Source organism: Rhinolophus hipposideros (assembly GCF_964194185.1).
Source record: "Rhinolophus hipposideros genome assembly, chromosome: 16".
In the NCBI taxonomy this organism is placed as follows: Eukaryota; Metazoa; Chordata; class Mammalia; order Chiroptera; family Rhinolophidae; genus Rhinolophus; species Rhinolophus hipposideros.
Window position 1 is genome coordinate 57,905,165 of NC_138062.1, and position 20,983 is coordinate 57,926,147.

Genomic DNA, 20,983 nt, shown 5'->3' on the forward strand with positions numbered 1-20,983 from the left:
GAGCATCCTGAAAAATCATGCTAGGGTTTATTTTCCAGTTAGGTCTTATTTTCGGGAAAACATGTTATTTCAATCAAGCTATTAAAAATTTTTTTTAAATCTACCAGGAAATACACCTACTACTGTGAGTATTTCTGCAGTGGTTGCACAAATATACTTCTGAGTTTTGCTAATTTTCAGCAATGACATTGTTAACTTTGAAAATGAGCAACATCCTGGGCAGCGGATGGCTCAATTGGTTAGAGCTCACAGCTCTCAACAAGGTTGCTAGTTCAATTCCCGCATGGGGTGGTGGGCTGCGCCCCCTGCAACTACAGATTGCAAACGCCAACTGAATTTAGAGCTGAGCTGCGCCCTTCACTAGATTGAAGGACAACTTGCAGCTGATGGGCCCTGGAGAAACATTGTTTCCCAATATTCCCCAATAAAAAAATGAGAAGCATACAATTTTGACAATGAACCCACTTCTGTGGGTTCTGTCCCTATGCAGGTCCACTTAGGGATATATTGTGGACTTTTTCCCATTCTGTATAGTTGAGTATTTTTCCTATTTTTATGTCATGTCTACACCTCACATATTCACCCAGTATACATTCAATGGACTCCAGTATATCCACAGGTCGTGCAACTGTCACCAGATGCAGATTTCCATCACTCCAAAAGCCCTGCACCCTCCGTGAGCACCGCCCCCACTCCTCCCACCCACCTACTCCCCAGCATCCCTCGTCTGTCAACGGATCCCTGTGGTGGAGATGATCATTTGTGACAGCCTTCAGGCACTTAGCATATTTTCAAGGACACTCTTGACATGTTTTAAGGACCAAAATAGGCAGAACTTTTTTGTTTATTAAATCAGATCTGCCCACGCCATTACCTAAACATCAATAAAAGGCACCGGTAATAGGTCGATGTGAATAATGGCATCTGCAGAATTCAGCACCATTACCTGCCCTGGAGTCGATTTTTAAATCTGCTTGGCCTGACTTCTGCTGGAAATAGCATTTCAGGTCTTCGGTCCCCACACCTTCTGGTGTGCCCGTATTTCCCCAGTCCCACGGACACCCTTTCTAAGCGTCATTCAATTGCTTGGTTGATGATTCAGGCTGGTGATGCCCACTCAAGGCAGAGCTGGTCTAGTAGGGGACCACTGCAGCCTCAGTTTTCTCAAATGTAAATGGGGACAGTAACACCCACCTTAGTGAGAATAAGTGACCTCCCACTCTAAGCTGCATTTGACCCCATGGCTGTAGTTTGCTGACTCCCCTAAAGGTCAAAGCCAAAGCCCTCCAGAGTGGCAGTTAGAATCACTGCCCAGTGCCCCGTGGGCTACAAAGCGATTGCAAATAGAAGACACACCAAATACATCTGTAAAAGACATTTATTCTGAGAATCTAAAATCTGGACAAAAAATATGGAACTTCTAGAAAATGCCTACACAGGATTTTGTCATTTCTTCCTAATACATTAACAACCTAATAATAAGGAGGGGGGAAAAAACTTTTCAAACAATATTGCTCCAGTTTGTCTGCAGTTATGTGATTTAAAATATCCCTGTTCTATTGAGGTATAAGCTGCAAACTTTGGTAAAGTTAGAAAACTTAACAAATCATTCCAATACAAAACCAAAAAAATAAAAATAAAAAACAAACACAAACCAACCAAAAACAAAACCCAAAAACAACCAAACCCTAAGTTATATATTTCTTGGTACATATACAGTAACTACAAAAAAAAAAAAAAAAAAAAATTCATTTAGAGAAAGTGTTTACTTTAAAAACAAACTCCCTTTTGTAACTCTGAATTGGCAAAATGAAAATTCAATTTGAAGGAACAAAACTCAACTCATTCCTAAACACTCACCTGGTCTAAGGAAGAACTGCTTGGCCAGTCTGAGACTCTGGTTTGCATTTTCATTAATTCAGTGCTAAAAACAGCCCTGTGTTTAGAAAGAAAGAAAGGACCAAAGGCACTTGAACATGGCTTTGTACACCTGTTTCCGTGGCATTACAGATCAGACAGCACCGGTAGCACACCCAGCCCCACGGAGAGTCCAGCGGAGGTAGCTTCTGTGTGGCCTCAACTCTGCTCAAGGGACACAGGCCACTGCGTGTGGGTCTTAAACACGGAAGCCGACTGGTGGCAGATAGCTTTGAGGCCAGAGTTTAAACTGGGCTCAATGGGATTTTTCCTTTTTTCCTTTCAACAATGTCCTGAGGATGACGGTGGGGCCACGCCACACCCAGGGCCACCACCAGGCACCGTCCTGCTGGGTTTGGGGGGGATAAAATTCTGTCAGAAAGGTATATTTGCTTTCCGCTTTGGGGGCCAAACCCACACACGTGGAAAAGACTGTTCTAGGCAGCCAATGCCTCCTTACAGGAACTTCTGAGAACTTGACGTTGGGAACATAAGTGGCCCTCAGGCCAAGTCATTTCTAATTCCATCTTCAGAAAAATTTTGTTTTTCGCTGATACTCTGCAAGCTTTGTAGTTTTTTAAAAAGTCAAGGTAAAACACTGTCCAACTTTCTTTCTTTCTTTGAGCCATAATACAAAATTCCTGAAAATTTATAGATTAAAACAAAACAAAAAACAACAAAAAAAAAACAGGAAGACAAGACTTTTTAGGGAGTAGAGGGAAAACTACCTGCTTAAGTTAAGCCCACTAAAAAGGGGGGGGCCCAAAGACCCCTCTGATGCGTTTTTTAAAAACGCCCGGTGAGAAGTGCTTGAGGATCACCGGCCGTTGCCGTAGCCGGGGAAGAGCTGGTTGAGGACTGTCTGAAGCGGCTGGTTCACCTGCATGGAGTAGTTCCGGCCCAGGTCATAGCGGCAGGCGGGGCAGCTGAACACCTGGGCCCGGAAGGATCTGTCCAGGCAATCCTATAAGAGAGCGGGCAGGTAAGATGTGCCGTCCACATCAGGGGGCCACCCACTGTACCAATCAACAAGGTCAGGAGCGATTACTGACTTCTCACAGGATCCAGAGGGCCCTCCTGACCCTCGGTCTCACTTTCTACCACTTGCCACCACCTATCACCAGCCTGGCCTCCCCAGGACTCCTCGAAGACTACAAGCTCATCCCGGCCCCTAGGCACGTGGAGGTCACACCACCTAACAGGTCTGTCCTCTGGCTCTCTCCACCTTGGCTTAAGTCACCTCCTCAGAGGACCCTTCCCTGACTCTCCTGGAATATCCAAAGCAGCCCCACCACAGCCAATCCTATCGCCTCACCCAGTTTGCCTTAAAACAGCACCTTCCATCTTCTGGAATCGTCTTATTTACTAATGTGTTTATCTCTAACAGGCCAGACGCTACCCAGCAATTTGGAGCTACATCTTGTAGACCCTCCCAGCACCAAACACAGGACCTCACCCATAGCAGATGCTCAATAAATATGCATCAATGAGAATAAATGTGCATCAATGAGAATAAAGAGGGAAAGGAATAAATTCTGGTACTGAGCCAGACTTCTGGGTTCAAGCTCAATTCTCAACTAAGTAATGCCTCGGGAAGAAAGCCAAGTGGAAACAGCTACGAAGCAGACAGGCCCTCGAGAACCAACTTCCCAATCAGAAAAATGGGGAAGATACCACCCACCTGGGCGGAGACAATGCACACAGGTCCATAAACACTTGCACAGGTGCACACACCTGAAGGATGGCCTCAGGCAACTGGGTAAGGGAGTGAAGGTCAGGAAAGCCTGCTGACTCCACATTGAACAGCAGATGCACGCTGAGCCTTATTTCCTGTTTTTTAAAACTCCTGAATTCTTTTTTCAATATAAAGCTTATAGCCTTGACTCCAGAGACAAAAGGTAGCTCTTTCTGCTCGACATAACTAAGATTCGGGTCCACGTTCAAAATCAGGTTTTGTGTTGCTGCATGATTCAAAGCAGCCAAAAGCTGGAAACAACCCAAGTGTCCATCAACAAATGCACGATACACAAAATGTGGTCATTGGGACAATGGAATATTATTCGGTCTTGGAAAAGAATTTCTGATACGCGCAACATGGATGAACCCTGAAGACGTTATACTCTGAAATAAGATAGACACAGGACAAATACTATATGGTTCCACTCATAGGCGGTCCCTAGAGGAGGCGGATTCATAGAGACAGGAAGTAGATGGTGGTGCCAGGGGCTGGGGGCAGAGAGGGGAGTGAGTGTTTACTGGGGACAGTTTATGTGTAGGAAGATGAAAGTTCTGGAGATGGTTGTATATTTTAAATGTACTTAATGCCACTGGGTTGTACACTTAAAAAGTTATGCCGTGTGTATTTTACTGCAATAAAATAACTTTTTAATAAAGTTAAAAAAAAATCAGGTACCAGGACGTAGTGGGGGGTGTCCAAGCCATTTTCCCATAGCCCCTCACGTGCTGAGCTGCTGAGCTTCTGGGAGATACGACCACAGTTGCACAGGCAGACACATACATGTTGGTGCCCTCTTCCTTGTGTCAGCACTTTGACACATGACTAACCCGAGACGCTCGGTCCCTGAAATCCCAGTGATCGGTCCATTTCTGCCTGACCTTTTGCAAGCTCCCCCTGCCTCTCATGCCTCCACCTGCGAGCTAGACGGAATCTGGAGCCAGAAGCACCAGGAAGGTGCTGCTACACCCCTTTTTACCAGGAGCAACTGAGGCCAGGAGCGTTAGGTAGCTTCCCAAGGCTGGGAGGGGCAGAGCTGGGGAGAGGGTCACCCTGGCCTCTGACTCCAAAGCCCTTACGTCACCCTCTGTCAAGCCGGAGTCTCTCCTCCAGGTCACAGACATGGGGGAGCTCATCAGGCCATAGGACAAGGCGGCAGGGCCCAAGAGCAGGAAAGTGAAGGCCTGACCCTGAGGCCACACTTCTTAGTGTTCTGAGCTCCTCCCCGGGTGTACCAGCTAATGCTAATGTGTGGCCTGGAGGGCCAGGGCCTGAGAGCAAAATCACCAGCAGCTCAGAGACCGAGGGTGACCCGGAGTGGGGACGATCCCTTCTAACACTGTCCGCCTGCACTGCTCCTAAGATCCTACTGACAGACTCTGGCCAGGAGAAACTGCAAAGAAATCATTCAAACAGCCCAATGCTTCTCAACTGGGCAATTCTGCCCCCAGAGGAGCCCTGGCCCATCTCAGGGACATGTGTGGTTGTCACGACTGGGGGAGCTCTGGGGCGGTGGATGCTGCTCAATCCCCCCCGCCCCGGTGCCCAGGACGGCCCCCCACAGAGAATGTTGCAGCCCCAATGTCTGCAGTGCCAAGAGGGAGACCGTGGTCTAGCGTAATCTCCTTCATTCAATCATACTGTGTTCCTCCTGAGACGAACCACCAGGCAGAGATTACAGCCCACCGCCCAGCCCACGTCCCCTATGGGCCCCAGCCGCTCAGATATTCCTGCCTATCCAGGCTTCTGCGCGTGCCTTTCTACCAGCCTGGAATGCCAGCCTGGAATGCTGCCCCGAGGCCCCCTTCAGACTAAAGCCCCTCCTCCAGGAAGCTTTCCTCCTGCTCCTCTAAGGGAAAAGCACGTCCGCCTCTACACCCCAGCCCACCACCTGCCCAATGTCATTTATTGTGACCAGACCTCAGGCCAGGCCTGCCACCTGTCCTGTCCCACCCTGGACCCCCTGGTACGTGAGAGGCTGGGGGAGTGTTCCAGAGGGAGGAGAGAACCAGCCAACACACAGCCCAGGGCCGGTGTGACTGGAGGTCACAGGGCAAGGTGACCCTGGAATGTAGTGTCCAAGGTAGATTCGGTAGCCGGGCCAGGTGTTGGCGTTTGATTGTGCAGCACAGGAGAGGTACAGGAAGGTGAGGGGCAGGGAAGTGGGATGATGGGGGCCCACGAAGGCCAGGAGGATACCAGGACAGACAGAGGCCCTGAGGAGGGTCAGGAGCCGAAAACATGCAGAAGCCAAGCTTATGAGCCCAGCCACGTGCTGGGTGTGTGGCAGCCCAGCTGTGCCCACTGCTCTTACCTTGCACACATTATGTTGGCACACGGTCGTGATCGGGCGGAATACCAGCTCCTGGCAGCAAATACACTGGAACGTTTCCTCCACTTTACTCAGGAATTTCTGAAACCAGAGGACAGGGTGTGAGACCAGCAGAGCCTCTCTCCAGAAAGAACCACCACGTTGATGAGACCCTCAGAAAATGGGGTCCTCGCCTGCTGGGGCCTCGCGCCAGGTCTCCTCATTTCATCCTCCTACCCCACCCCCAGGAGGTGTGATCCCCATTTTAAGATGAGAAAGCGAAGGCTCAGACAGGCGTTGGCCTTGCCCAGGGCTCCTCGTCAGGCAGAGCCGGCCAGGGTCACGGCCTCGACTGTGCTATGCAGGACGTGATGTCCAGGGTCGGAGTCAAGGCGGGCTTCGTCAGGGCTTCTCTGAGGCGCAGGTCTGAACTCACTCTCACCTGCTGTGTGCCAACCGGGCATGGGACCCAGCAGCGGGTTCAATGGAGCTCCCTGCCCTCGTGGAGCTTACAGCCCCATGCGGGAGGCCAGAGATAAAACAGGGACAAACAGAAATGTCACATATGCAGGTCTTCAAGAGACTGCCCTGCGGAGGTGACCTGAAGGACGTGGCCAGCTGAATGATGGCCCCCAGACCGCGTCCAAATCCTAGGATCTGTGTATCTGGTACCTTCTACGGCAAAAGGGACTCTGCAGGTGGGATTAAGTAAAGGGCCCTGAAGTAGGTGGATGATCCCGGATTACCCGGAGTGAAGGGGCCTGGGGTCCTCATAAGAGGGAGGCAGGAGGCTCAAGAGATGGAAGAGGCTGCATTGCTGACTGTGATGATGGAGGAGGGGCCACAAGCCAGAGATGTGGCACCTCTAGAAGCTGGAAAGGCAGCAAATGGACTCTCTCCTGGAGCCTCCAGAAGGAACCGGCCCTGCTGATGCCTTGATTTTAGCCCCAAAAGACTCCCTTCGGACGTCGGAACTCCAGAGCCGTGAGAATAACTTTGTGTTCTTTTGAACCACTAGGTCTACGATCATTTGGTATGGCAGCCACGGGGGATCCATGCAGAAGGGCACTGGGCCAGGAGGGCTGTGGGGGAAGGTGCTCCAGGCAGAGGGACCTGCGATGGGATGACCAGGAAGAGAAGCCCAGGAGGGGAGGATACCAGCAGTTAACGGGCAGATGGTCCAGGGTTTGGGTTTGACTGAGAGTGGGCCAAGGAGAGCCGGTTTCCACCAGGCGGGGACAGCAGCCAGAGGACCATGAACCACTCACCTGCAGTGACTCATGCTGCCACCCGACTCAGGGCAGGAAAATCAAAAAAAGACAGCCGAGGCTGGCAATTCCTCGGCAAGTGGAGCACAGAATGATCTGTAATGTAGCACTCCCACCTCTGGGGACACTCAGTCCCCGACTTACGATGGTTTGACTTATAATTTTTCCACTTTGTGATGGTGTAAAAGCAATACAAATTCAGTAGAAACTGTACTTCGAATTTTGAATTTGGCTCTTTCCCCGGGCTAGCAATTCGCAGTACGATACTCTCTTCCTGAGACGCTGAGCAGCGGCAGCAGTGAGATGACTAAGCCGTAAGCGTCTGAGCACGTTTACGGAAGGTGGGGCTACCTGTGATTTAGGCCGGTGAGTGTATCAGATGCGTTCTTCCTCTTATGATGGATTTAAGGGGTAACCCCATCGTAAATCAAGGAGCATCTATATGTACCCAAGAGAACTGAAAGCAAATGTTTGCACACCCATGTTGACAGCAGCATGATTCACAATGGCCACAAGTTGTAAACACAACCCAAGTGCCCATGGACAGATGATGGATACACAGAACAGTCCATCCAGACAATGGAAGATTATTCAACCTTACAAAGGAAGGACATTCTGTCACCTGCATCAACATGAATGAACCTGGACATGACAGTGAAGTCAGTCAGACAACAGGACAAACGCTGTGTGATCCCACTCACAGGAGGTCCCCAAAGGAGTCAGATTCGTAGAGACAGGACGTAGATGGTGCTGCCAGGGGCTGGGGGAGGGGAGGGGAGTGTTTAATGGGGACAGAGTGTCAGTTTGGGGAGATGGAAAGTTCTGGAGATGATGGTGGGGATGGTTGTATGACATTGCGAGTGTACTTAATGCCACTGAGCTGTGCGCTTTAAATGTTAAGTTTTATGTTATCTCTGTTTTGTCACATTAAAACTAACGGAGTTGGGAACAGGGGGCGCTCACCGGCCCATCCTTGAGCGACTTGAGGATCTCGGTCCACAGCTTGGTGTTGCTCTGGTCCTCCCTGATGAGGCCCTTCTGCTGCGCTGTTAGGCTATATGGCTCCACCTTGGTTTTCTTGGGTGTCCTTCCCGGGGACTCAACGCCGGTCCTGCCACCTGGGACAGAGCAGAGTGGTGAGGGCGGGCGGACCCTGAGCGCACACGGACGGGTTGCCCTTGGAGACACCCACCTGCTGACTTGCTCTTCCGTTTGCCCTTCCTGGGGGAGAAGCCCTCCTGTTCCTCCTGCTCTTCCTCCTCGTCTTCCTCCTCCTCAGCCACCCTCTTTCTGTTCTCCTTCTCCTTCTCCTTCTCCTTCTTGGCCAGAGCCTCAAGGTAGCCTTCCGGATACTGTGGGAGGACGAAGACAGGCCATGAGGATCAGGCTGGAGCCATGGGCCTCCTGGGCGACCGACTCCCCTACAGGGTTTGGGGACCAGGGACTGCCCTACCCTGACACCCAGTCCCACACCTCCTGCCACCTCCCTGCTCCCAGCATCTCAGTCACTCCCTCCCCAGGTCCCACATAAGCCTTAAGAGCCTTAACTCCTTCTACCTAACAGCCAGCCTCACTTGCGACTCCTCCACTCACTCAACTCTGGAGCCTGGGCAGTAACTCTCATCACCACTTACCCTGATAAAGGGCTGACTGGCCCTGGCAGGGTGGAAGTGACAAATTCATTGAGAAAGAGCATATAAAATGCTTAGCATCAGATCCAGCCACTATGATAATCTCATTATCTTTATTACCATGTTTCCCCAAAAACAAGACCTAGCCGGCCAATCAGCTCCAATGCATCTTTTGGAGCAAAAATTAATATAAGGCCTGATATTATATTACATTATATTATATATTACGTATTATAGTATATTATATTATACTATATTTACTATACTATACTATATTAATTATATTATATATAAGACCCGGTCTCATACTATAGTAAAATAAGACCGGATCTTATGTTAATTTTTGTTCCAAAAGTCGCATTAGAGCTGAATGTCCAGCTAGGCCTTATTTTCGGGGAAACATGGTATTTCCATTAGAGGTATGCAAAGTTTCCCCCAAGAGGCCAGGTGGTAAATATTTCCAGCTTTGTGGGGACACCACGCTCTGCTGTGGCCCAACAGCAGGCAGAAACCACATGGGAATGAAGGGGCATGGCTGTGCCTCAAGAAAATTTGGATTGCACACAACCGGTCCCAGGGCCTTAGCTCTCCAACCAACCCCATGCTGATGACCCTTGGGCTCCTCCAGGGCCTAACAGGCATGAGCTGACCATAACCCTACCCCTGAGGCACCTACAGTCGTGTCTGATTCTGAAATGTCTCATCAAGAAATCGCCAACCTTCTTTAAAAGCAACACTAATTTGCAATGAAGACTGAAGTCATAAATAAAAACCCTACTCCCACCAGATGCTGATGTTCCTGCCCCACGGCTGTTTTTTTCTCCACTTCCTCAGCTTCTGAAATTCCCTGTGGTGCAAACTTATGTTCAAAAGACAACTCCTTGTAACCACCCCCAAGGGGTAGGCGCTATCAGACTCTCAATGGCAATTAAGATTCCTTAAATAGTCCCACCACAGTTATCAACGATAAAGCACCTCACCATAACGAACAGAAAACACCTTAATTATAGTGCCAAAAGCCTCATCCCGGCACAGGGTGAATTCTCCGAAGATGGAAGAGTCCTTTTCTGCAAAGAGGTGAGCGGTACCTGCGAGGGATCAACGCTCCATATCTTTACACTTAGACCTCCCTCTATTCCACCGGTTTTGTTGGTTTGCTTCTGCTTTTTTGGGGGGAAAGTGGTGAGGAGGGTCCAAATTGATTTCAGACAAACCCACCTACCACTACAACCAAAATAAACCTGGTTCTCAACTCTAAAACTATGAACACGAAGGCAGGACACGATCTGCCCATCCCCAATGTCCACTGGTTCAAAAACAGAAATGGGGCAGCCAGCCAGGTGTGGCCAGCTCAGCGCCTGGACGTCATTTAGGATGAGAGAGACCCAGGAGAGCTTCTGGGCCGAGACAGCAGGCCCTGGCTGGCTGAGCACGCACCGCCAGGTCCTCCTTGGTGCTGGCTCTGCCATGACCCGCAGGGACCGACCGGAAGACAAGGCTGGCCCAGGCCATGCAGCATTAGGTGCTAGATGGGCCAGGGGAGTCTAGAGCCGGGCCCCCAGTTCCCACACACCTGCATGGTCAGCCCCAGCTTCTTGATCCTGTCCTTCCCTTCCTTTGTCCAGGGGCCGGGTTCATTGTCATCCCTCCGCAAGAGATAGCGCCACACCAGGAAGCCAGATTTCCCCTTCTCAGGCCAGTACCTCACAACCTGTGGAAAACAAGCCGATGGCAGTGTTGTCTGGGCCCAGAGGTGACGCGGCGGGCAGGCGCAGGGAGGACCACTCACCTTGTAGATGCCATCGTAGCGGTTGCCCTCTGTGGGGGCGTATTTGCTATGCTTGCGGCCCTTGACGTTGCGCACCACCCTGACAGGCTTCCCGGACCGCCAGTCCTTGGCCTCAGCCCCTTTGCGGTCGTTGATGGGGGCACTGCAGTTGAGAGCCAGTGCCCTGCGGGGACAGCCAGGGCCACATGTTATAGGTTGGATTGCGTCCTCAAGAAAGAGGTTCACATCCTAACCCCTGGAAGCTATGAATGTGACCTTCTTTGGAAAACGGGTGCTTGCAGTTGGAGTCGACTTAAGAGACGGTCGAATGGTTGGGGTGGGGGGAGTGGCCTAAATCCAATGTCCTTGTAAGAAAAGGAAATTGAGACACAGACAAACAGGAGAGGACACCATGTGAAGACAGAGACACAGGTTAGAGTGCTGCAGCCATAAGCCAAGGGACACCAAGAGTTGCTGGCAGCCACCAGAAGCTGGAAGGGCCAGGAAGGTCCTTCCCACAACAATTTCAAAGAGAGTGTGGCCCCATGACACCTTGATTTAATGGCTTTGGGCCTCCAGAAAGGTACAAGAATACATTTCTGTTTTAAACCACTCGGTTTGTGGTATTTTGTTACTGAAACCACAGGCCATTAACACACCATGTGGGGAGGACGCCATCAAGGAAAAGTGGCAGCAGCGAACATGCACCAGCCAAAGGGCTGTCCCGCCAAAGGGCACAGGGGACTGGGGTGAGCTGACCAGAGGTCAGGCTCAGCGCTCAGACAGCCTTATCGGGTGTGAAAGAAACGAGCTGCAACTACGCAGCTCTTTTCTAGGTATAAGCAGCACTTCTTAGAGAACACATTTCTTAAAAAGAGTTTCGAGTCCTGTTTGTATTACTCAATGTTAGTTCACGTGCAGTTCCTCACATTCTTTTCTGAAAACACAGTTTTTAATCGCTACTGAAATTAAAATATTCTACTAGACAAATAAATGTACAATAAGTGAACCATTCACCCCGCCCCTCCTTTTTTCAGGTAGTCATATACTGGTATTATGCTGTTTTAGGCAATGGTTAAGAAATTCCTACTCATAAGATTTTCAACTTCCCATGTCTCATAAACACACTTTCAAAGTAGAATTATAGGGTCATTAAGAACATTTTCAAGAGCTTTCCGGAAAGATGGTACCAACCAACTTGTATTTCTACCAAAGGTAAAACACAAGTCTATGGCTTCGTTTCTCAAAATTTTAGAATTTTTGGCTAATTTCACAGGGCAAATAAAAAGGATCTCAACATCATCACTTCAATTTGTATTTCTTTGATTACTAAAGTTGAACAACTTTTCATGGTCACTGGAGATTTCTACTTCTTTTGTGAATGATCTACGTCTTTTGCTTTTTTTCTTGTTCATTTTCCTTACTGATTTGCAGCACCTCTTTACATATAAGGATATAACAATCATCTGTCAATGTTTGTTGCAGACTTTTCCCCAGTCATCTACCTTTTTCACTTATGGGTTTTAATGATGCAATTTATAATATTGAGGTCATCAAATCTGTCTTCTCCTTTGGGCTTTATGATACTGTGGTATGCTTAAAAAGTCCTTTCCCATCCTGCAACTGGCGGACAGCAAACTCCAGCCCACTGCTTGGTGTTGCACATAAAGTTTTATTGGAACACAGCCATTATCGTTCCTTAACATAGGCTCTGCAGATGCTTTTGTACTACGGTGACAGTTAACTGGCTGCAACAGAGATCATGTGACCCACAAAGCCAAAAAGCTTTACAATCTGGCCTCTAAGGAGAAAAATTTACTTTAATGCATCTGAATGACTCACAAGACTTCAGCAGACAGAGAAGGAAAGAAAGATATTCAGCATCCTTACATTCCACCACACTCTTAATGGGGAATCTAACTTCCTGGACATGACCCCCCAAAATAGAACCAACCCCCTTCCTTCTGTGTAGCTACCAGATAACGGGTCAGAAGCGAGTTGGTGAAAAAATAAGAAAATCTTGTTTCTGCGAACCTGTTGGTGTTGGTGAGTTTCTGATCACAGGACTGTTCTGCCGTCCGCTTGTTGCCAGAAAGGTCTCGACCACCGCTCCCTGTGTACGTGAACGAATTCCCATGGTCCTGAAACAGAAGGGCAAGCTGAACCCTCCACAAAGAGCAGAGACTCCACTGAAAATAAACCCACAACACCCACTAGGATTTCAACTGTCAAAGAAACAAAATAATCAGTGTGGGCGAGGATATGGAGAAATCAAAACCTTGTGCACTGTTGGTTGGAATGGAAAATAGTGCAGCTGCTGTGGAAAACGATATGGAAGGTCTTCAAAACATGAAAAATAGAATTACAATACGATCCAGCAATTCCATTTCTGGGTCTATACACAAAAGAATTGAAAGCAGGGTCTTGCAGCGATGTTTGCACACCCATGTTCACAGCAGCATGATTCATAACAGCCAAGAGGTGGAAGCAGCCCAAGTGTCGGTGCACAGATGATGGATAAACCCAGTGTGGTCCACCCAGACAATGGAATAGTATTCAGCCTTAAAGAGGAAGGACAGACATTCTGACACCTGCTACTACCTGGATGAACCTTGAGGACATGATGCTCAGTGAAATAAGTCAGACACAGAAAGACAAATACTGTGTGATTCCACTCACAGGAGGTCCCCAGGAATCAAATCCCTAGAGACAGTAAGTAATGGTGGGAGCCAGGGTCTTGGGGATGGGGAGAGGAGTATTTGATGGGGACAGAGTATCAGTTTGGGAAGATGAGCAAGTTCTGGAGATGATGGTAAGGATGGTTGCACAAGAGTATGAATGTGCTTAATGCCACTGAGCTGTGTGCTTAGAAATGATGCACTTAAAGCTGTACGTTACGTGTGTTTTACCACAACTGAGAACTAAAACATGCCACTCACCACGTCGTCCTCATACCCCCCTGCCAGGACCAAGGAGTAGGCCCCATCGTTGCTCCGGCCGTGAATGCCCGCCACGTGAGGCCGATGGACGCCCGACTCACTGACCTGCGAATCACCAAGAAACAATGGCACATCTAGGCTGGCTGCTATAAAAAAAGCCCAACCCCACCTCCTCGCTCCCGCCTCCAGAGACAGTCGCCCGACTCCCTCTGAATGCCTCACACTTATCGTAAGAACCTCTCAGACCGGCCGCAGCACAGGAGCTGGCTTGAATTCCAGCCCCACCACCTGCTCAAGGGTCGGCCCTCGCCCGGGTGGAGAGGCATCCAGAAGGCCAGTGCCTGTCGGCCGAGCCCCAGAACCTGGGATATCTTAGGTACCTGGACTCGGAACCTCCACATGGTGCCCACGGGGATCCCCGGGATGGGTCCGTAGTGGTTAGACGGAACGATGGTGCACTCTTTGGTGCGGCCCACACATGCCATGCCCTGTCCATTCCAGAAACAGAGGGAAGAGCAGCATGAGTGGGTGCGGGAGGGCAGGAAGGGCAGCCAGGGACGCGTGGGGCGAGGGGGCTACCTCACCTTGCCCCAGTCCCGCTGCGACGATGACGTGGCCGACGCCATCTTTGCCTTCTTCTTACTCTCTTTCAGCTTCTCCCCTGCCAGCACCACCTCACTGGCGTCATTTCGACACTCAGGGCAATACCTGTGACAACAGAGATGTCACCACCTCCTGCCCTCAGCACATCCAGCTCCCACTAGTCCTACAGAAATGACCGGCTCCCTGCTATCCTATGCTGTCCAAGATGAGGGGCCATTTACTTTTAAATTCATTACAGACTCACAGGTCCTCGGTCGTGGTGCCACATATGAAGTGGTCAGTAGCCACGTGTGGCGAGTGGCACCCACCGTGGGCAGTGTGGAGCAAGAACATTTCCATCACCACAGAACACTCTCATGGACAGCACACTCTCATCCCTCTCCCACTGGGAATTTCACGGTGCCACAGTAGGGCTAAATCCAGATGGGGTGTGGGAAACACAGGGCAATTTGGTGGGCACGACTCACGGCCGTGGACTGTTTCCCTATCTCCACAAGGCGGGGGTGAACAGTGACTTCTGAGTTGTAGCGGCAACTCCTTTAGTCAACAGGTTAGGGTCTTAGACCAGAGCCGGGCGCACCACCTTTCCGTCCGGTTATCTACGCGCGTGTCATGCGGGTGTCATGTGGGGCCTCTGGTCCCGCTCCCCACATAAGAACGCAGGACATGCTGAGGCCAAAAAGGAACACCCACGGAGCCATAGATAGGAGAGTCATACCGCTATCGTCTTGCTGGCAGCAGGGCCAGAGACACAGGAAGCTGGAGCCACACGAGCCGCAACCCGCCGTCCCCTTCTCTGCCAACCAACCTCACTTGCTAACTGCAATCCGCTCTTGCAGGCTCAGCCACCATCTTCTTGCTAGCCCCCATTTTTCTGCTAGCGTAGCCACAGCAGTTATATTAGTGGCCAATGGCTCACTGGCTACAGTTGACGGCCAACTAGCCACAGCTGATGGCCTTCCAATCACAGTTGACCATTTACTACCTGAGTAAGCACCTGTCCACATGAGGGCAAGAGCAGGGAAACTGAACTCTTGGCTCTGTCACCACAGCATGCCAAGAGCGTCATGGACAAGAGCTCTTAGGCAATGCCCAGACGCCCGGTTCTTTGGTTCCTATGTGCACTCTCCTTCCCTGCAGTGACCCTGAGGCCTAGGCCGTGCCTGGAACACAGGATGTTCCCTCACCCCATTTCTATCATTGCCCGTCATGGGGTTACGAGGTGACAGACAACATTAGCCTCATTTCGTGGCACCTGCCAGACCACCAACCCAGATGGCTGAGCGCCACAGCCCCAAGCCCATCTCTGGAGGGGACAAGGCGTTCACTCACCACTCGTTCTCCGTGGGAATGCTACTGAGGGGCGGGCAGAGACAGTATGTGTGGAAGGCCATGTCGCACTCGTCACAAAGGAGCTGCTTGTCAGGGTCCTGCTTGCCCCCACACAGGTGGCAGGCGCACACACGGCAGATCTTGCTCTGGTCATCCTTGCAATGCTTACATGAGGGCCCACTCTTCCCTGGACACAGGAGCCAGGGTCAGCACGGACAGGGCCGGCCAAACAAAGGACAGGAGCCCCCGCCCCATGCCCAATGTGGGAGACACAGGAGGGCAGGATCAGGACTCACTTCTCATCGGGTTTTCAACCATGGGGCTCCCCTCGCCTGGGCGCTCAATCTTGAAGACTTCATCCACAAAGATGATCCGACAGTCATTGAGAGAATTATCCCTGTGAAAAACAAGCCATTCGAACATTCCGGCTGGCCAGCCCTGCTGAGGCCCCTCAGAGGGGACTTGGCCACCTAGCACATTCTCAGTGCATAGGAACACTTCTGGTTCTAATTATATCAAATAAGAAGCTTCTCTGGGCCGTTTGCATTCACTTAGCTACTTCCCTTGCCAATTCAAGTCCTGCTAAATCAGACACAATGTGACAGAAAAGAGCACATAAAAGTTTTAGTATGTGCTGCATTGAGAATAAGTTCTAACCTTTGGGCAGGCAAGGCCGATTAAACAGGGCCCATCATGAAAAAAAACCATAAAGGTAAAGTCTGGTCGGTGTGCCTATGTCAAAATACAAAAGCTCCTCTAAGTTAAAATGACCCCTGGGGATCAATCTGACCTCTGCATTGGCAACATGCAATGGAAACCGAACGCGAGCCACAAACACACATCACGTGTGTAACTACATTCTCTAGTAACCACACTCAAAAAGTAAGAACACCCAGAATTCGCTTGAATGTTTTATGTAACCCAGTGTTCACAAAGTGTTTTTTTCAATATGTAATTAATAGTAAATAATTACTAATAAGCTTTTCTAGTCTTTTTCAGCAGTAAGTCTTGAAAATCCGGTGTGCCTTTTACACTCGTGGCACTTCTCAGTGTGTACTGGCCACATTTCAAGTGCTCGGTAGCACATATGGCCCATAGCTATGGAACTAGACAGCACAGGACCAGATCTACCCGCCACTTCACAGGAAACGGGGACAGAGGAACAAAGGAAATGACACCATGAGGATGCAGATGGAAAAACAGACTGCAGAAATTCTATAGGACACACGACCAGGTTTGCTCAAATAAATCGTTAAGGAAAAGGGAAAAAAGGAGAGGACAGGAAACCTAAAGATAAAAGAGAGTTAAAAGATATATTTCGACCTAACTGAAATCTGTGGCATTACTTAGATCCTGGTCAAACAAATGGTTTAAAAAAAAAAAAAATTTGACTCTGGGTGTTGAACACACAATGAGATTTATAGATGATGTAATACAGAATTGTACACCTGAAATCTATGTAATTTCACTAACAATTGTCACCCCAATAAATTTTTTAAAAAATGAGAAAATTAGAAAAACATTGACTAGATATATGTTAAGAAATTACTGTTAACTTTCAGTTTGTAATAATACCATTATAACTACATTTCTTTTTGAGTCATTTTTAAGAAATGTGTTCTAAAATATTTATGGATAAAATGCTTGGGAGTTACTTAAATGTTAACGAGGTAGGGTGTGGAAGCATTCTCAGATGAAGGAAAATTAAAAGAATTCGCTGCTATAGTGTTTCCCCGAAAATAAGACCTAGCCAGACAATCAGCTCTAGTAAAAATTAATGTAGTAAAATAAGACCAGGTTTTATATAATATAAAATATAATATAATATCCGATCTTATTTTACTATAAGACTAGGTATAACATAATACCGGGTCTTATATTAATTTTTGCTCTAAATGACACATTAGAGCTGATGGTCCGGCTAGGTCTTATTTTTGGGGAAACACGGTAGACGAGGGACATTACATAATGATAAAAAGATCAATCAACCAGGAAGACATAAATATCCTAAATGTGTACACACCAAACAACAGAGCCTCTTAATTATAAAGCTGAAAGGAGAAATAGACAAATGCACAATTATAGCAGGGGACTTCGACACCCTTGGCAACTGATGGAAATACTGGACAGAAAATCAGCAAGAATTAAATCAGAACAACACAATCAACCAATCTAACTAATCTAACTAATATAAGCAGCATATTCTACCCGACAGAATATACTTTTTTTCCCCAAACAACCATGGAATATTCGCTAAGATGGACCCTATTCTGGGCCATAAAACAAACCTCAACAAATTTAGAAGAACTGAAATCATCTAGACTACGTTCTTTGGACATAATTAAGTCAAACTACAGAAAGACAATGCAAAAATCTCTAAACACTTGCCAATTAAACACACTTCTAAATAAGCCAGGAGTCAAAGAGGAAGTCTCAAAAGAAATAAAATAGAGAATTGAGTAAAAAGAAAAATATAACAGAGCAGAATTCAAGGAAAGCAGTTAAGGCACTGCTGAGAGGAGAACTTACAGCATTGAGATGTTTATGTTAGAAAAGAGGAAAAGTCGCTACCACAAGAAACTAGAAAAAGAGCAAAATCCATCCAAAGGAAGAAAGGAGAAAAGCAAAAGGATGAGAGCAGAAATCAATGTTATTGGAAACAAGAATAGAGAAAAGCAGTGAAATAAAAAGCTGGTTATTTTTGAACAGTAACGTCAGTGCGGCAAAAGCAAAAGGATGAGAGCAGAAATCAATGTTATTGGAAACAAGAATAGAGAAAAGCAGTGAAATAAAAAGCTGGTTATTTTTGAACAGTAACGTCAGTGCGGCCTTCCCCCTGGGGTCCCCTGCTGTCACGCTGCCCCCTGCAGGCCACTGTGTGCTACAGCTCCCGTCCTCCACAACTCCAGGGGCTACCAGACACGGAGAACACCAATCCCACACCACTCCTGCCCAGGCCCTGAACATCCAGACAGTGGAGGCTTCCAGTACGACTCCTCCCCCACCTGCTCTCCCTCCACTTCAGCCCACTGGCCTCCTCACTAGGCCATGATCGGACCAGGAATAGCCCTGCCCCATAACTTTTGCACTTGTGCCTGTGCTTAGGACACTTCTGCCCTATATTCATGTCAATATCAGACACACACAATGGAAGATTATTCATCCACAAGAAAGAAGGAAGTTCTGACGCCTACCACTACCTGGATGAACCCTGAGGACACGATGCGCAGTGAAATGAGCCAGTCACAGAAGGACAGACACTGTGTGATCCCACTCACAGGAGGTCCCCAGAGCAGTCAGATTCATAGAGACAGGAAGTAGATGGTGGTGCCGGGGACTGGGGGAGGATACAGTTTCTGTTTGGGACGATAAGAAAGTTCTGGAAATGGGATAGTGTTAATGGTTGCACAACAGTGTCAATGTACTTAATGCCACTGAAGTGTACTCAAAAGTGGTTAGGATGGTAAGTTTTCTGTCATGTATTTTGTACATTCTGTACAGAGGGGGAGGGGTGGGAGAGAGGGAGAGAGGGATTGAGAGAGAGAGAAAGGCAAGGTAGAACAGAGCCTGGCAAATATTTTCAGCAAAGGGCCAAAGAGTAAATGTTTTTGGTCTCTTTCCCAATTACTCATATCTGCCCTTCCAACACAAAAGCAGCCATAGATAATAGGCAAACAGATGGGCGTGACTGTGCCAATAAACCTTTATTTGCCAAAACAGACAGAGGGCCGGGTCTGGCCCGCGGACCTGAGTCTGCTGGCCTGGGACGTGGAGCGCACCATCACGTGGACTTAATTATGTGTATGTTTATGCTTGTTCATGCACCGATTGTCTCTGGAACAGTAATGTCTCCAGGTAGAAGAAGGGAGCATATCCACTGTGTGACTTTCAGTACCTTCTGGGTTTTGACACATTTAAAATTTTTACTTATTTGCAAAATCTAAAACAAACAAGAAGACAACAAGGAAGGCTGAACTCTCCACCTGGGGTGCAGAGACAGAAGCAGTGGTGAGGGAGTCAGCCTGAGAGAGATCACCAGGGGGCGAGCCAGAAGGTCCGGCGGAGGCCAAGGTCCACGCCCAGAGCGCTGGCGGGACGGCCACTCACCCAAGCCTGACGTTGGCATAGAGCTCCCGCGCTGTCCGCGTCTCACGCTTCCGCACAATCTCCGCATCATACCAGAAGCCCCGGTCCTTCGGGTTGTCAGGGTTGTAGTTGAGCATGACCTCCTGGCCCACCTCCAGCTCCTGCCACTTGAAGATATGTCGGGCACGGGCCCGGACGTCCCGGGAACACATCTGGACCACTCCATTCTCCGGGTAGCTGGGAGGAAAAGCCCATGCTCAAACCCCAGGGTAACACCGTGCCACATTCCCTCCAGGGAGAGAGGAGCCGAGGCAGAGAAGGTCGTACATGACACAGATTTGGGTTATTCTCATCACAGTAGCATGTTTCGTCCCCTCCCCAATTATCTCATTTGCTGTTGTCAAAAATTCACAGGTACAGAAGACGTTTCAATTACAGAAGTGTTATGGATTGATCTGCGTTCCCCCAATAAGATATGTAGGCCTAACTCTGGTACCTGGGAAAGGAACATTATTTGGAAATAGGGTCTTTGCAGATGTTAATTTGATTACAAGATGAGGTCATGCTGCCTTAATCCAATGACTGGTGTCCTTATAAGACGGAAAAAGGGACAGACAGAAAATGACTGGAGTGACACAGCCACAAGCCAAGGACTGCCAGCCACCACCAGAAGCTGGGAGAGGCAGGAAGGATCTTCCCCTACAGGTTTCAGAAAAATCACAACCCTGCCTACACCTTGATTTGGGACTTCTAGCCTCAACTGTGAGAGAATGAACTGTTTTATAAGTCACCCAGCCTGTGGCACTTTGTTATGGCAGCCCTGGGAAACTGATACACAAAGAAATTTGGGAAGGGAAAAACCTTAACTTTTTCCACATGCACATATTGAAAGATCTTTGTAGAGGTACATTTTTTCATTTATGTAAATACAATACATTGGATATTAGCATACAATAGGAAGTCATTATCTGGATATGAAGGAATATCCGAGTAGCCTCATAAGAGGCATAAAATTGGGCTATTCTATCAGAAACAAAGGAGGGGGACAACTCCAAGACTAGCCTGGTGCTCCATTATTTTCACTAGTAAACCACCAAGAACAAAAGGGCCAGATAGCATATATTTTTGGCTTTGTAAACTGGAAGGTCTCTGTCATGAATGCTCACTCTGCAGCAATCACCACGAAAGCCGTCTCAGCTGATATGCCATTGCATATTGCAATACGCAAACAAATGGGCGCTGATATGTTTCAATAAAGCTTTACTTACCAAACAGGTGGTGGGCCAGATTTGGCCCTGGGGCTGAAGTTTGCAACCTTTAACCGAGAGCATGGGAATCTTGCAGCTACTATGATGCACTCATTCAATTACTCCAATAATTTTTATGGAGCTAA

At 48.5% G+C, this 20,983-nt stretch overlaps 1 protein-coding gene across 2 annotated transcripts in view; it reads right to left on the reverse strand.

Moving 5' to 3' along the window:
* Positions 1-1,361: 1,361 nt before the first annotated feature.
* UHRF1 (ubiquitin like with PHD and ring finger domains 1) overlaps positions 1,362-20,983 on the reverse strand; it is a 58,445-nt gene continuing 38,823 nt past the window's right edge. For both annotated transcript variants that reach the window (XM_081076058.1, XM_081076059.1), the window contains 13 exons: positions 19,612-19,827; positions 15,801-15,901; positions 15,505-15,691; positions 14,154-14,277; positions 13,950-14,057; positions 13,570-13,674; positions 12,665-12,771; positions 10,652-10,814; positions 10,436-10,573; positions 8,424-8,583; positions 8,195-8,349; positions 5,967-6,065; positions 1,362-2,881 (listed from right to left, as the gene is read on the reverse strand). In XM_081076058.1, the coding sequence (XP_080932184.1) occupies positions 2,735-2,881; positions 5,967-6,065; positions 8,195-8,349; positions 8,424-8,583; positions 10,436-10,573; positions 10,652-10,814; positions 12,665-12,771; positions 13,570-13,674; positions 13,950-14,057; positions 14,154-14,277; positions 15,505-15,691; positions 15,801-15,901; positions 19,612-19,827 (1,810 nt within the window). In that variant the 3' untranslated portion in view covers positions 1,362-2,734. The remainder of the gene's footprint in view (positions 2,882-5,966; positions 6,066-8,194; positions 8,350-8,423; positions 8,584-10,435; positions 10,574-10,651; positions 10,815-12,664; positions 12,772-13,569; positions 13,675-13,949; positions 14,058-14,153; positions 14,278-15,504; positions 15,692-15,800; positions 15,902-19,611; positions 19,828-20,983) is intronic.